This window comes from Cyprinodon tularosa, unplaced genomic scaffold (genome assembly GCF_016077235.1).
Source record: "Cyprinodon tularosa strain WSP-4 unplaced genomic scaffold, ASM1607723v1 ctg183, whole genome shotgun sequence".
NCBI lineage: Eukaryota > Metazoa > Chordata > Actinopteri > Cyprinodontiformes > Cyprinodontidae > Cyprinodon > Cyprinodon tularosa.
The window spans coordinates 876,109-893,917 of NW_024038631.1; the positions used below are offsets into that span (position 1 = coordinate 876,109).

The 17,809-nt window shown below is 36.2% G+C and overlaps 1 protein-coding gene across 10 annotated transcripts in view; it reads right to left on the bottom strand.

Moving 5' to 3' along the window:
• Positions 1-8,315: 8,315 nt before the first annotated feature.
• LOC119781844 (chondroitin sulfate proteoglycan 5-like) overlaps positions 8,316-17,809 on the bottom strand; it is a 73,014-nt gene continuing 63,520 nt past the window's right edge. For 6 of the 10 annotated variants that reach the window (XM_038282430.1, XM_038282438.1, XM_038282435.1 and 3 more), the window contains one exon: positions 8,316-9,104. In XM_038282430.1, coding sequence (XP_038138358.1) covers positions 8,937-9,104 — 168 coding nt within the window. In that variant the 3' untranslated portion in view covers positions 8,316-8,936. Of the gene's footprint in view, positions 9,105-11,636; positions 11,739-17,809 lie in introns of all 10 variants that reach the window. The other 4 variants (XM_038282436.1, XM_038282440.1, XM_038282431.1 and 1 more) reach the window with 2 other exon arrangements.

Here is a 17,809-nt window from a genome sequence, read left to right on the forward strand (position 1 = left end):
GAAGAGAATTTAGAATCCTCCTTCCCATGAAGCCTTAAATGGCCAAGCTCCATCTTACATCAGATATATAATTGTTCCTTATGTCCCTAACAGAGCACTTCACTCTCAATCTGCAGATTTACTAGTGGTTCCTAGAATTTCTAAAAGTAGAATGGGAGGCAGATCTTTTAGTTATCAGGCTCCTTTTCTGTGGACCAGTTTTAGTCCGTGAGGCAGACACCCTTTCTACTTTTTAGGGACATGCTTAAACTTTCCTTTTTGATAAAGCTTATTGTTATAGTGGCCCAGTTTATGCAGAGCTATCTCTATGGTTATGCTGCAATAGGCTTAGACTGCCGGACGAAATATGGACCCCTTTCATCATTCTGCTTCATTCTCTCTCTATTCTCCCAAACTTCAGCAGCTGACTGGAAAAGAAACAACTTTTAAGTATTTTCACACATGGATCAGAAAGGATGAAAAGGGTCTGAGCAGACAGTCAGAAGCAGTACACAATATACAGGATTCTTATTAAAACTATATATATTGTTTACATGGCTTATAAGGAACAAGAGGTAATCATAGTGATTGAGGACACCTGTAAATATATTTATATACAAACATTTAATTTACATAGTTCCTGTCTCAAAAGGAAAACTGTCAAGTTTCGGGCAGTAAAAACATTCATATCTGTTCATTCATCGGTGTAAAGTACAAACCCAAATGCTCTCAGAACTAAATCAGAGAGGACAGGAGTTACTTAGAGCAGAACTCAGAGTTTTGAGGTGCTGTATGATATGAACAAGCATGCACATTTAGTCACCTGATCAGTTTGGTCATTTTGATTTATAAAGTGGCTTTTCAGGGATATTTTAAGAGCTTTGATAACAGAACAAGTTTTTGCTAAGGAAAGTCTTTGTTTTGAGAGCCTGAAATCCTGTTTGGTTCTGTGATCTGTTTTGCAATTGACATTTCTGAATGGAGAAATGTCTCTAAGGAATTGTAAAAAACCTGTGAGACACTATTTTCAGCGATAGAAGTACCCATAGATATTTTCCCATCCCATTGTTGGGAGCAAATCGCTACCTCACTAAAATCTGTTGAACATTCTATATCAGGCATGCCCAAAGTCAGTCCCCGAGGGATGCTGTCCTGCAGTTTTTAGAAGTTTCCCTGCTTTAGCACAGCTGATTCTGCTTATTGCACATCAGCAAAAGCCTGTCAATCACCTGTCAATGAAAATCAGCTGTGCTGGAGCAGGGAAAACTTGAAAACCTGCAGGACAGCAGCCTTTTGGTATGCCTGTTCTATATGAAATAACGATGAGCTTGGAGCTGGTGCCCCTCCCTTCCCACTACTGTTGACCTTCCAAAATGTATAAAAAAAAGTCTTTGATTTGTTTGCTCTTTGCTCTCAACTGTTATCATAACCTTATCATTCATCACTCAGTGCTAAACTTGAAATAGATAGATAGATAGATAGATAGATAGATAGATAGATAGATAGATAGATAGATAGATAGATAGATAGATAGATAGATAGATAGATAGATAGATAGATAGATAGATAGATAGATAGATAGATAGTGTTGTGTCAGGTTTCAGCTTAATGTGTGAAAGACTCGGGATTAATTCAACAAATGCTGCTTTACCACAGCAGTTATTCTAAGGTTTCATTTTCATTAAACCTGCTCTCTGAAAGAGGCCCTGGTGATAAAATTACACTGGCTTTCATCTGACGATTATAGTGTTAATAGGTGGAATGAATTATTAGTCAACTCTGTTTCCTATTTCCAGGACACTCTTATCTGGCATAAGCCAGATTGATACCGTGTAGAATTGAAATCGAATACACGTTAATAATCTAGGAAAACTAATGTAGAAAGATTTCACAAAAGGGAGGAACATTCAGTACAGTTCATTGAGCTTATTGGGTATCTGCCTCCCCTGTTGAGTTTTTAGCCAATCACAGCAGTGGTAGCAGCTGAGATGTTTCACATTTATTGATTTGTTTCATAGAGTCAACTGATAATCAGACTCTTACCATTTCCAGTTGGGAGGAACGTGCAAACATCTTTCCATCTGCAAAGGCAAAAATTGCATCCTTTTGCTCGTTTTTCAAAAAGAATTAGTTGAAACTGGTGCAGCCATGTTTGTTTTGCTTCAGCCCTCTGCTTCTGGTTGATGTGTTGACGTCATACAGGTTACAGCGTTATAAAACATTACTGTATCGAGTTTAACATATTTTTTTATGGACGACCAATCCTGCCATAATTAAAAATGCAGAAATAAATAAATGGTCCAAAATTAAATAAATACAAATAATTGCCCTGCAAAAATACAAAAAAACAAATAAATGTAGGTAGAAATTAAATTATACAATGGAACATAAATATATATATCTTTTAATTAGCTTCTTTGTTTATTTGCCTTTGTAATAATTACCTTATTTATTTATTGTCTGTTATATTCTTCAACTTTATTTATTTATTACTTATTTCTTTAAGTATTTATTTATGTGCATGTTATAATATTTTTGTCTGGTTTATTCTTCCTTTGTATTTATTTACCCTATTTATTTCTTCAATGCTATTAATTTCTGCGTATTTACATTTCTGTATGCATTTCTGCCACAATATGCAAATGAGTAGGGGTGTGTCTTAAGGGGTCAACTTCTCCCCATTGGTTGATTAGCAGCCACCGGCCACAGTGGCAACAAACATGGCTACCTACGATGATGTGGTCACTAAGGCACAACGGAATTTCGCTCAGTACAGCTCTCAAGACATTTCCATTTCTAAAGTGCAGCAGCGATAAAATGCAAACATGGTGATCAAATGTAAACATAAGACTGGTATATGATTTACAGTTTGTCCAACATTCAGCGTTTCTTTTTTTTTAAATGTTTTTTATCACCTCCGTGACACAACCCTTGTTTCTAGATTAGTCAGTTATGCTGGGTGTTTTTCATGTTTTAGAATTTTGATTCACCTTTTTAAAGACCAGGATAAAAAATTAGATATGCTTGACCTCCATTAACAGCCTCATAAGAACAAAGTCTTTCTCTTTTGCTTTCAGAGACAACAGTGCCACCCCCAATACTACCTCACTCCTCTGTTAGTAATATAATGCCTGCTTGTTGCCATGGTGTCCTGTGGTACGTCTAGCTTCATTCATTTCAATTAAGTGGACCCTCTTTTAGTATTGTGTGTATTTCAACTAATGCAGTCATGTCCAAGCTTCCCAAATGTGTATGTGTGTGTAACAGGGTAAAAAGAGTGAAGAGGAGGATAATCGCTGCTGTTGCTGTTTTTGAAGCCAGCATACTGCTGTTTGCTATTCTTTACTCATAAAAAAACTCTTTCATTTTACTTTTTGGAGACTGAGTTGCTCTCTGAACCTCCTGTCTGTTAATCCAAAGAAAAGGAAGGGCATCCAAACCTCCCCCCACCCTTCATCCATTACTCCTCCACCCTGGGAAGAATCTGCCACAATGCTGTTGTTCAACCCGTTACTTTCACGCCGAACCAAAGGAGAAAGCCGACAAAAGGCTGTAGGCACAGCGGCCTCAGCAGAGACTCATTCATTACTGTTTATCAACTCTGGACAAATGAGAATGTGTCTCTGGGAAACAATCTGTTAGTTCAGGATCATTTTTAAAGGGTCAAGGCTTTTCTAAATTATCTTGACGCTCAGACTCCAGAGCTTAAGACAATCGAGGCAACTCAAACCAAAATACCTCTGACTGACTTGGTAAGTTTAGTGACAATAATAATAATTTAACTTTATTGATCTTACACTGGAGAAATTTACCTCTGCATTTAACCCAACAGTGGGCTACCATTGTGCGGCACCAGGGAGCAGTGTTGGGTAAAGGGTTTTACTCAGGAACCCAGAGTACAGGCTGTGGGGTTCGACCCGGGTACTTGCAACCTTCTCAGGGCACAAGCGCACTGCTCTAACCACTAGACCAACACTCCCCACAGGGTGCTAAAACTATTCCCGTGAATAAAAGTAACATTTTATGGCCCTAGAAGAATAAATAATCAGGAGGTGTTTATCTAGAATGTCTTGAAGCTTCATTTGAGAGTTACCTTGAAAGTTTGATTTCAACTAGTCCTGGACTCAGTTCAGTCAGGATTTAGGCTTTTTATTTTCTATCAAGACCTGAAAAAAATAAAAAATAAAATAAAAGATTCATTTATTGATTTAGGCTGAACTACTTTTCTGTTGAGTTGTTACTTGTCCCATTGTCATGTACTTTCATATTTTGCTATTAACCCTTTAAATAATAATTGGCTTGCATGACTAATTAACTGCCCAATGCAAAATGATGATAGTTTACATTTTTAAGTGAGTGTCAAATAAATCACTTTGTTCGACTTAGTACCTTAGGATGATGTCCGCTTTGTTCTCCGATTTGATCAGACTGTTTACTTCAGCCCCCAGGAAAAACTACATCTACTGTAATTGTGAAGGATGCAGTACCAATAGTATACTGCATCAAACAACTTTCTACAGTAGGAGCCATTCAAAATAGCCCTTCCCATTCAAACGGCAGCCGAATGGCAGCCAACTTCCAGGAGTGATCCCCTCCTCCTGGGCATGCATATTTCTTTACTCTGACCCCACCTTTTCACTGAATTACAGGGTCAGAACAGGAGAAGGCACTTCTCTTCACAAATCATCACAGAAAGAATATTCTAGTACAAAGATTGATGTTTAAAAAAGGAATCTTAGAGGACCAGCCAAGGGCCCATCAAGGAAAGAGGGGGCATTTTGAATGGCTACTACTGTACTTCCTAGAGGAAGTGTTGGATACAAAAAAGGGTTGTTTCCAACTCTAGAGATCTTGCTTTTTTTCTCTGGAGTCTCTATGAAGTGTAGAAAAGTCTTAGGTCTTCCTGGACATTTCTCTTCAAGCATGGAATACCTTGTTTGGGATGTTTTCTCTCAGTCTTCCCTGCAGATCCTCTCCAGCTGACGTCCAGGCGACATCAGTAGACAGCCACTTTTAGGTACTCGAAGAGGTGTCTAATTAAGTCTGAGCTCTGACTGGGTCACTGAGGGATGCTTTAACACTCATTAAAAGACCTCTTTGTGATCTTAGCTGTTGATTGTCTCTGGAATTGGTTTTCCTCTGAATCTTTCTGTATTTGGCAGAGGTACAGTAATTTCAATTTTATTGTGGAATAGATGTCCATTTTTGAAGAGTCACTAAAGCATGATGCTGTCACCACCACACTTCTGGGGAGATCAACAGTGAAGCTCTATTTATGTCGCTCTGATGCTCTTGGCCACCTCTCTGACCAAAACCCCTTGTTCCTGGACAATTTATAAATCTTGTTAATCTTCAATAATCCCGGCAAAAGATATTTTCTGGATGTTGAATTCTGCCAAACCAGCTTTGTACCATTCCCTTGCTTTAAAAAAATCTGGTTTCAGAGGTTATAATAACTTCTTCAGTTTATTAGCCTGGTTTGTGTGCTATATGCATGTTTTCTGTGGGACCTAAGAAAGACAATAAGATCTTATTAAGTTCAGTCAACTTTGAAGAGATGACCTCATATCAAGTGGGAAAAAGCATCTCAATGATCAGTAGAAAACAGATTTACACCTTACTGTGTCCATGACAATAAACTGTGCAATACATATGCACCGGTGGCTTAATCAAATTAGTTTCAGTTTAAAGTTACAATAAATTGAGAAACTGAGGAGCTCTGAACCCTTCCTAGTGGCACAAAGGCATAGTAAAGTTCACTTGTAAGCAATTAAAGGTATAGGGGACAATCTTTTGTTTCCGGGTGGTTCATCACAATAAGTGGTCCTCCTAATTGTCAATCATTGTGGTCATAAGGCCGTTCTACGTGCTCATCCAGTTAGCTATCTTTTTCTGTGTATGTGCACTTTCCGGCACATACCTTTTGTGAGCTACGGTTTCAGACAGTCATGAAGCTCACCTTTCTTCCCGTGGTTCTTTGAAAATGGCCGAGGGTCGTAAGAGAAAAAGTGTCTACGAAATGTTCGAGAAGAAAAGAAAGGCCTTAGAAGAGGCAGATATATCCCAGAATGCTTTGCGCGGAGAGTTCTCCTCACAAAGCACTATGGGATTTGCTGTAACAGCGACTCGCTGTCGCCAAAGCCTTTCACTACCCGACAGCGGTGACTAATAACAGGTATGGTCACTCCTCCTCCACCGCACAGGCCCCGCGCGGTGGAGGAGTTACGTGACCATTGGGGAAAAAAGCAGTCATCCTCCGTCTGAATGGTTAGTTTGCTATAAAGTACACTATGTAGTCCCCGCTGTATGTGGAAACAGTAAGCTTGTATGAGCTATGAGAATAGCACATTTTAAACAGGGCGTGCAAAAAGAGAAATTGGATGGTGCATGCTCTTGCATGCGCATTTATTTCAAAGTGGAGAGGGCGGGTCTTAAAAAATCCTCCACGATACCTATAAGATAGAATAGGCTAACACAGGAGCACATCTAAATGTTAATAATCACATATAATTTATTGACAGACAACATGTCATTTAATGAAACATTTTGTAAAACTGCTAGAGCTGAAACTCCTCTGAAAACATTTTAGACTTGGACATCTGTTTCAAATAGTTTAATCGTGTGATATTCAGTTTGTTTTACAGATATTTTAAAGAGATTTTGTCATTGAGATAAAACAGCAATTGAGCTGACATTTTCCTGCTGAGCCCTCAGAGTTTAAAATGAAATTATTTTTATTGATTAAACCTAAAAACGATCCTAAAGTGTCTAATGCTTGACATGAAATTTCTGTGTAGTAGACTTAAATTGTGCTTTAACAGTTTTTTTTTTGTCGTCTTAACTCTTTCCAACTTTAAAAATGAATAGATTTACAGAATTACAAAAAGAAATATCCGAAAAAAGTATCTTTTAAGTCTTGCTGCCTAAACCTGATCAAAATGTACATTTTTAATTACTTTAATTTATTTTGTACTCGGTTCCAATTACCACCGCCTATATAAAAACTGTAGCCCACCTAATAATATAACAACCTTTTAATACTGTTTCAGCCAGAGATCAATTTTTCATCTGATTTTGTTTACACACCAAATGTGCCCCACAGAGGGCTTTTATTTGCAAGCACAAGCATGTCAGCCAGAGTGTGTCCAGCTGGAAACAGCAAAAGCATCTCCAGAGGCATGAAACATGCAGAAGCAGCAGACAGCTTTCTGGTGTTTCTAGTCATGATTTATAACCAGTGAGGAGAATCTTTTGAACAGTTAAGGCGTTGCAAATATTGGATCCTTCAGCCACATCTTCAGCTTCCTGCCTTTTTTATTTTTTACATGTTACTCCTGAAGAATGAGAACAGGCTTCACATTAACATGAATAGGACTAAAGGTCAAGGAATAAAGATTTTTTATTTTTAAAGGATCGCCTTTGATTATTTTTTTTAACGGCCTATTTTTTACCACAAAAAAAACAATAGGACTTTTAGGTTGATATAAGACTTTCATATGACTTACAGGATTTCAGTGGTGCGCAGTAACTAGACTATTTGCTAAGTGTCCTTTCATCTCAATGAATTTATCTCAGAGGTTTTATCTGGGGTCATATTATCAGCAAGTATCCTGTTGTTTGTAATAGTTCAGTTTTATGATATTATATTCTGTAACTTTTATCAAGATAATGTTTGTGGAATATGTAAAAAATCAGTTTTATTCAATCAGCCAGTCAAATTAATGGCACTGTTTTATAAAACCCGCAAAATATTGGTGACATGTTAGAAGTGTACTCCTCTAGAAATAAGCACCAGCCTATGCATTGCTAAACAGGAATATAAGGTACTTGTGTGCTGTGTAAAAATATAATTTAGATATAAAATGGGAATATTTTGGATGTGGTCAAATCTAGGTAAAATAAAAAAAATTTAAATAACTTTTCGCAATAAAATTATCCAATTGTGTATTTACTGTGGCTGTGTATGTGTAAGCGCTGAGACACACTGAGACAAGGACCTAAAAAGCTGCGTTCAAAGCCATGCAGAGAGCGTCAGACTTAAAGGGAAGGAAAAAAAGGGGAGGCGACACAGAGGTAAACACAGGATCCAAAGAGGTCATGTTAAAAAGGTTTATTTCAACAACTGTCTGCGTTTCATTTATTTTTTTTCTCTGTTTGAAGTCCAAAAAAGTACAAAAAAAAAACAAAAAAAACAAGTACATCAAGGATTAGAAATCACATCAATGAAAATCAAGACACATTGTGTTGCTTCTTTTAAATCAATCCAAGCAAACTTTTTTTTTTCCAATATTTATACATAATTGGATTAGTCAGACAAACATCAAAACCTCTCAGTAGCATTAACTTTATTTATTTTTTTTTACAACAACTTTTTCTGTAAGTTTTAAACTTCTGTATGATTTCTTTCTTTTTACAAAATACACCAATGCAGGCAGGGAAAGGGAAGGTGTGTGACGGTGTTCACATAAAAGCGTGTCGGAGCTTTTCACAGATGTGTATGCTTCTAATGTCTGTGTGTGCGTGTGTGTGCAGGTATTACAGAGATGGGAAAGTTTAAGCAACAAGGAGGGGTGGGGCTGCGAAACAGGGGTATGGCTGAATGTAAGGGGTAGAATGGGGGTTAAAAGGGAGCTTTGGGGTTAAGCAGATTGGGACAGGGTGCAGTTTTTTTTTAGCTGGGGCAGTGACGGAGGCAGAGCCAGTGTATGTTTTCTTTTATTTGCAGCGACTGGAGGCTGCTGGTGGCAGTGGTGCCGTATTGGAGACAGCTGTATACTGAGTCGGTTGGCTGGTGTGTTGGCAGGCTGGTTGGTTGACTGGTTAGGCTGCACGGCAGCGGGCAAAAACAGAGCAGCTGATGAGGTCTGCATCTTCCCATTGCCGGCACATGTTGATTTCTGTGTTTTGTTGTCAGGTTGCTTGGGGGTGGGGGGCGATTTTCGTGGTTTTGTTTTGATTCACATCATGTTGTTCTGCAGTGAGTTTACCTCCGAGGAGTTCTCCTCGCCAAGGACCTTGTGGTTCTCATGTTTGGGGGTCAGAGAGTTGTGGATGTTGAGGGAATCATCCTCCTTAGGCGGCGCCTTCACCGGGTCCTCCAGCTTGTTTTGGGAATGCGGATCATCCTACATAACAAAAAGGAAGTAGTGGAGGGGTGGTGAGGGAGGGGGTGTCAAGAAACACAGTTAGAATGACTGAAAATGACGCATTCAAGTTCAGCTCTAACTCTGACCCTGATGATTAGTAGCAACTTTAGCTGCTGTTTTTTTAACACCCTTTGTTGTATTTTAGAGTAAGGCTTTAAACTCTGTGATTTTTTTTCATTTATTGACCTTTTTATCTGTTTTTGATCATTATGTGCATATTCAGCTTTACTTAATAAAGAAAATAGAGAAAAAAAAAGTTGAATCTAAAAAATATGGGCAATTCGTTCATTGAAAGAAAAATCAAGCAGTCAAGAAGGCAAATTACCAGACAGTGAAATTAACATTTTTATACCATATCCACAACATCTAGGGCACCTCTAATCCTGCATTGCTTTAAGTCAGAAATCTTTTATCTTGAATCTGATTAATCATTACAGCATGGAAATTTAATGATAATCTTTCAATGTATTAATATACATATTAATGTATATTTAATGCCTGTTAATCGCTGTCATCAAATTCTCTGCTGCTTTATTAAATATTGCAATAAACAGGCTTTAGAGGGTTTTCTTCTGGTGACTTTAAGCTGGAGAATTTTTGATAAGTGGGAGAAAAACCATATCCCCATTTAAAACCTTTGCTTTTCATTTTAAATACTATAGATGCTCACATTTATAATGATGCAAAAATGCCATTCACAGTATAGCTGTGACGTGAAAACTCAATCAAAGGGCTTTCATCTAAAAAATTTAAACGACACATAAAAAAAAGCTTCTGAGAGCTTTAGAAATGTACAAAATGACAAACTAAGACAACTTGGTGTGTGTATATATATATATATATATATATATATACACCGGTATATATATATATATATATATATATATACATATATATATATATATATATATATACATACACATATATACACAAATTATACATATATTTTGTGTTTAAGTTGTAATTTTTATGTTTTTTTATTAATAAATTGAAGTAAATTTTTTTCTCTCACAGTTTTTCATGGGAGACATTTTGAAAAGAAGTCAGGTTTTGATTGTTAAATATTTATAGCTATTAAGCCAAAGCACTTTATAGGACTAATTATGGTCTATAATGCTGGCGTTATTTACAATATCCCTTCTATGTTTGACAGATTCAAATGGACATTGGTGATACCAACATTATCCATTGAAAAATGTTTTTGTTAATAACGCAGTTAGTCAACAAATTTTAGATACGTTCAGTTCAATCTAAACTTTTTCATCAATAGAACTTTTATTAAACCCACTTGTAGCATTATTTAAGGATATATCTACACATTCTATCTGTTTGTACACAGTGCATTTTGCAGTGTTAAAGTAACACTTTAGGAGTTAATTAAACACCAATCCGAGTGCCTTTTGTCCAACTGAATTTGTTTTAAATTGCCTCTACATGGAGTATATCTTACTCCAGTTGTTGTTGTAATACTCCAAAAGAGTATATGTAATTTGACACTGCATATTTAACATTGTGGAATATACTGTGTACTGTAAATTTGAGCATTTCCTATTTTTTTATTGCATTAACATGACTGATGATGATGTTTGGAGGAGCTATAGCCTAAATATTTGAATAAATTCTAACTATCAGAAGAAAAGATGTCTTTACAAAACATTCTGCTTTGTTTAATGGACAATACCTGTTAAAAAAAACAACAACAACAAAAAACTTTTAGATGTTGCAGATATGGCTCAATTAGTTCATGCTAAAAAGAAACATTTTATAAATTTAGTGGTCTGGTGTCCACTGTTTTACAAACACCATGCTCAGGTGGCATGATGAGTATTGATGAGGAGATACTGAAGTGAGCTGCATGAGCGACAGCAATCTCCCAGCCCTCCCCACCCACAAAAAAAGCAACCTGGGAAGCACATGCACATCCACATGCAAAAAGAAAAACAATGCACCTCTTCAACAGTGATGATCGCTCATGCAGAACACCTTTGATCTCCTCGGTCCTTTAATTGTTTCAAAGCTAAACACACTCCACCCAAACTTATTTTCAATGTGCACCACCATCATACATATCCAAGCAATTGCTGGGGGAGAGATAAAAAAAAAAACAATCTCTATGCTTTAGTTGTTTCGATTTAAGTCGTCAGCATTTAATTTAAGGTCAAAAGGGAAAAACTGATTATAAAGTCTATTGAAGTTCTGTTTTCCAACCTCTTAGTCCCATTAATTTTGCATGGCTTTATCGACTTTGCTGCACCGAGGTTTTCCAGGGTGTCAGTCGGCGCCTCTTTTCACAATCACAACGACACTAAAGAGTGCCCACCCAAACACACACACACACACACCCACACACACACAGAAGCAGAGCAGGAGCAGAGATAGATGCTCTCTTTCTCACACACGCATTTAAGTCCAGACCCTGAGGCCTGTGCCATTTGCAAGCGCTCCCTAATTGAATGTTTGCATTTGAACTCAATGGTACTTTCAGAGAGGAAGAGCATTGAGAGGATTTACCCGATGGCTGTTGGCCTAGATAGTAACTTCAGGCAGGACGTGTGGGTATGTCACTTCCATGGTTACGGGATAGGGGCCCTCTGTCCTCCCGTCAGCATGAAACTGGAAAATGTTTGTGGTTGTTGGATTTCATTGTTGTTGTGCATGGGTGAAGAGGTGCGGGCAGTGGGTGGGAGCACAGAGTCACAAGGACTTTTGTGTGGGATTCAACTTTTGAGGGGGAGTGGGAACAGATATAAACAGGGTTCTGATGATGAAGATGATGATGGAGGCACATGGACAGTTCTTGATGTCCTTTACTCAGATCTGGGATTGTATTATTTTTGCGTAAGCATGAGGAGTTTTCAGGTTAATTCAAATAAAAAAAGCAATTATTTCCTTTAGTGGGATGATTTGCACCTAATACTGCAGTTTGTAATATTACTTGAAACTGTTGTTTTTTTTTATTGAGAGATATGTGAATATGTTTACTGATTAACAGCCTCTTGTTATATAAGGTTGTGAATTTAAGAAAATGCACCAAAATAAATTAGGTTTCTTTACTCAAATGATAACAAGGTTTCCACAGAAAAGTCATGAAAGGCTTATTAAATATAGCAAGTAGGTGCAATTTATATTTAATTTTTCAATTTAATCTAAATCACTGGTACAATCTCTAAAAAACGGAGTTATTGACCATTCAAATAATAAAAATAATAGAGCACTTAATGCACCATTAGTAAAGGAAAAAAATCTTAGGTATTATTGTTTATACAAGCACAGCTCTTTTTTAGAATTCAATAGCAAGGGAAAGTTTGCATTAAGTTCCCAACCTGCTGAGCATACATTTAGAGGGCCTTTTATACACTGTTTGGCTACACATTGTTTTTAATCAAGACTTTTGGCAAAATTCAGTTTTTTGCATAAGTTAGATATATAATGGCTAAATAAATAAAAGCAGGACAGGAAGCATTTCTACACTATATCTTTTAATATGGGATTTGAGCAATGATGATACTGTTTTTGTTTTTTGGTGTTCGGGCACAAAGATGCGAAAAAGCGTAACCAAAATAATTGGTGAAGCTTGCGATTCATGTTGCTGTGGATATAACAGTAAAGCTGCATAATGATGAATTATTTAAAAATAATTTTGAAGTTTTTTAAAAACTTCATATCAATCAAGATGTTACAGATTAAAGAAAATATTATCTTTTCCTCATTTGCTTGAACTGCTACATCTAAGAACCTGGTAAGGTTTATTTTTGTTGCTAGATGTATCCCAAAGAGACAAGTGGTTCATACTCTTGATGATCAATGATCATTATTCTCATTTTAAACCTGTATTTCCCTTTACGGAACTTCTTCATAAATTTAATAAGTTCTCATCTACTCAATTTTTACATTTTTTGGGAGTTGTGCACAATTATTTTACTCTAATGTTTTCCTCAAAGGATTCATGATCTTTGGTGCAGTTTAAGCACTTACAAAATTGGTTTTAAGCATTAATCACTTAAAAGGCTATTTTGACTTTTTAAGACTTTTTAATCGAAACATTGATGCTTTTTAAATAGAACCTAGTACTTGACTCTACTGTTTATACCCCTTTAAGAGTTTAATAAAAAAGCAAATTCCATTTTATTCAACCAACATATTGGAATCGGTTGTGATCAAATTTTTACGTTTTTTTTTTTTTTAGATTAGCTCTTTGTAATCACAGAAGCATCTGGACTGACTTTTAAACAACTTCACAGCTTTGAAAGATATGACAGACTAGAATATATTTCTTCAGGCAATGAGAAGAATTATGTGCAGTCCCTTGATTTTAAGATTGTATGTTGTTTGCTACTTCTTATTAGGATTGGTGTGTTGGCCAAGTCTGTGTCAGAATAATAATACTGTATATGTTTAGAGCACTAAATATCTGTCTTTATTTAACTTGGGGATTTAACTAAGGATTAATGATTGTATGACTGGGGCAGCATGATCAGACTATGATTTTTGTTGTCTTTTACTGTCTTTTGGAATAATGAAACAGTTAGGAATGATTTAAATAGCTTAATCTGCTGAAAACCTTGGGTGAGCTCAGCTGTGATAAGTCAATGAGAGCCAATACAGTCGATGGGAATCCTCTTAAAAATGACTGCCGACTCGGCCTGGTAAGTGTGTTTCCTGTCCTGAATTTATTTACTGTTGACAGGAAACAATTCCCTTTCACAGTTTGCTGCAGAGGGAAGGATGCGGCTGCACTCGGCTGAATTACTTTGAGGGGAAGATTGGGGACAAGTGGGTTCAATCCACCGCCATGAAAGAAACACAAAGCTTTCAATTACAGCAGAGAAATGACTGCTGTTTATGGAACGGCACAGAAAACAAGGACCTTGTGTTCACCTTCTCAGTAAACAGTTCTTTTTTGCAAATGATAGTTTTTTCCAATAAATGTTCAGCATGTGTTTTTATGTCTAGACTGGGTTGGTGATAAGGTCAGCAGCTTCTTTCTGCAGGGTCAGTGTTTAAAGGGCAGGTCCAAAAGATTTTATTTGTATTTGTGCAGAAACTGTAATTTTTGGATGGTCATAATCCCAGAAAGCATTCTTTTTTTTTTATTCAGTAACAGAGTGAATGTTAAATAGGACCCAGAGCATACTACAGCATTGTAGCCAGCACCTTATATATAGAGGCTGTTGGTCGTCCAAGCAGACAGCTGGGATTCAGATACCGACTTCAGTCTATAAAGCCGAGGTGTAACACCATGTTTTTTTGCAGTGTTTGTGCAGCAGAAACCATGACTTGCACATCTAAAGTAACAGTTTAAAAAAAAACAATGGTAGTGCCAAATCTTTACAGCATTGTGCCCTGAGAGGTAAGCCATAGTGAACATTTCAAAGACTTCCACAAAACTTTGTTTGTTCATTTTATTTTATGTTTGCCTTGTACAAAATTCTAAAGCAACAACACAAAATCTTATTTTAAAATAACAATTTCTTCGTAAATTGTTTTGTGTAAATATTGTTACCTCGCCCAAGGAGGTTATGTTTTTTAGGAGAGTTAGTGTGTTTGTCTGTCTGTGTTCAAGATAACTAACTGGGTGGATTTTAATCATTTTTTTTTATCAGAGCTGTCCCCATTCCAAGGAACAACCCATTAAATTTAGGTGATAATCCATATCATAATCTTTTAAAAGATTCTCCAACATTGTAAGATATGGATATTTGTCAGAACAAGCAGTTTCCTACTTAACCAGAGGGTGGCAGCAGTGATAATTGACAGCCTCAGCATCGGACTCAAAAAGTTTAGAGGTATTTTACTGAAGACAAAAACACAAAAGGGAAAGTTGTTGGTCTGTTAGCAGGATTAATTGAAAACATACTAATGGACATTTTTTACCAGAGGTCTGCCTCATGTCAAGGAACAATTTATTTAAATTTGGTAATGATCCAGATCATGTGTGAGTTTTAGCTATAGCTGTAAGTCGAAATTATGGGGCTAAATTTGCTGCTTGGCAGAGGTCGGTCTTTGAGCCCTTTTATAGTTTTTAATCTTGCAATGATTTGATTCTAAAAACCTTTTTTTAAGACCTAGCTTTGCACCTGTAAGTTTAAAAACAGGCATATTTCATATGCTCAAACAAAACAAAAATCATTTTCTCTCTATCTCATTCATAAATTGCATGGGCTACAAATATTTCACATTTTTACATGAATATTTAATATGCTTACACATTAGGGGTTTCCCAGACACATGGCAAGGCTTTGGTATCACATTGTGCCAATTAACTACATATGGTTTTGTGTAATTTAGTTCATAAAGATTTGTTATCTTTTACATTGAGAAACCAGACAAGGTGCAGGAGGGGCCATATCTATCTGGCTGCATGAAACATAGAGTAACATAGCAGTACCCCTTCCCCACCTATTGCTGCACTCTAATAACTGAAAATATATTAAAAATTTATCATTTGCTTATCATACAAGTTAAACAACAAACTACAGGCTGCCCATTCTTTTATTATACATGCTCTAACCTCTGAAGACCCTTTAAGACTACATTAAAGGGTATTTTGTATGCTTAAAAACCTAGAAACTAGAACTGGGTCTTATTATTGCTAAGTCAGCCTTTTATTACCTAAAGAACATTTCCAGGATTAAAGGACTAAAGTCCAATCAGGATCTACAAAAACTCACTCATGCATTTATCTTTAGTAGGATTGATTACTGCAACAGTGTCTTCATAGGTTTGCCTAAAAATCGTCAGACAGCTACAGCTGATCCAAAATGCTGCTGTCTGTGTTCCCACTAGAACTAATAAAGTAGAGCACATCAGCCCGGTAATGAAGTCTTTTCACTGGCTATTTTATTTGTTTTACTCATGTTTTTACTTGCTTTTATTCGGTTTCTATGTACCTTCTATTCCACTGTTTAAAGCACAATTGTCTTTGCACTGAATTTTGCTGTATAGATCAACTTGCTTGCCTTATTTTGAATCTTAATTAAGCCGCTGAAACAAAATCAAATGAGCATATTTACAACCAATACCATTACTACAAAACTGTCAGTTCTGAAGCAGGAATGAATGTGGCTTTTCTGTTTTGAAATAAAGAGCATTTATGCTTCTTTTTATCTTTTTGACATCCTAATTTTACTAAAACCTGTAGCGCTATGGAATGCCCACACTTATAACAAATAATTCAATCTGATCAATTATCAGATTTTTTAAAAGAAATACCACAAAAACATGGCCAACAATGTTTGTTGTTTTGTTTTATTTCATCTTACAGGAATCTAATTTGTAACCAAATTTGGATAGTAATGTAAAATTCACTGTGGATGATATTCATTACTTCCTCAAAACATTATAAAACTTTTTAACAAACAGTAGAAGCAGGTGATGTGATTTTTTTTTCTAGTCACAAACTTTCCCATAGACAGTAAATAGAAACATAGCCTTAGCTAAAATTAACACATCCAATATCAGTCAGTCTTTTCTGACCTGTGCAGAAAATAATAGATAATAGTTGGTAAAGGGGAAGATGATCTGTTAATTGAATTTACTGATGTTGTTTTCCTTTTTTCAGATACAACTGAAATCCGATATGCAACTGTTTAAAAGAAACAACCACATATTGTCACTCTTTCTAACAATAAATTAGTCTTATTTGGATTAGTTTTAAACACCAACATCATTAGTCTAATTTATTTTATTAGTTTAGAATATTTTTGCCTTTTAATTCAGCAGTTTACATATATTTCGATAGTTTTTGGTGGAACTGCAGGATGCGGCATATTGTTTCAAAGTCTTTTGGGGAGAAAGTGATCCCCTCTGCTATTGTCTGTTAGTGTAGCAGCATCAAAACAACTGACCTAAACAAGCTTAACAAGGTAATAAAGACCAACTCTGATCTGGGAACTATTCAGAAACCTTTTGCAATATTTGTGAAGTCAATTTCCTAATAAAATAAAGTAAATTACAAGCAATCCTACAGAACGACAACAGACGGAATTCAATAAGAGGCTTCTCATGATTCGTTATATGACAGACTGCTAAAGCAGATCCTTCCTGCCTACAGCCATTAACAGTTACAGCAACTCTTTCAATCAATCCATATAAGAGTTACTAAATTTGATTTACCTGCAGGAATAAAAAAAAGTATTTTTAAATTCCTTTGAGTTGTATTTTTAAAGTACTTGACTCAATCATTTTGGCCCACATCTTCTGAAAGAACTGATCATAGACCTGCTCTATGACACAATAAACTATCTCCTTCCTAAACAGTGGAGGCTTGGCATCGCTTGTTTCTTGATTAAAATATTTAAACAGATTAATTCAGCACCTTCATGAATCTGAAACGTGTACCCAAGGATAAACCCAACTTTTGGAGGTTCACAAATCTATTCCTGATTTCTCTGGATTTTCTAATGATGTCACACCAGCTTGTTTGAGGTACTGCATCCAAAGCTGACCCTACATTTAACTCAAATGTTTTGAAGAGGACAAAGCCATGGCACCCTTATGTGGGTTTTTGCATATTTTTTTTCCAATGTACAATAATCATATGTCAATTTCTGAAATTGTCCAAAAATGTTTGCTTTTTTAAGTGGAATAAAACAGGACAAATTAATCTGATTTAATGTCAAACTAAAAAAAAACATTATGGTACAATATTGTGTCTTTTCATACAGTGCGTTTATAAATCTGGT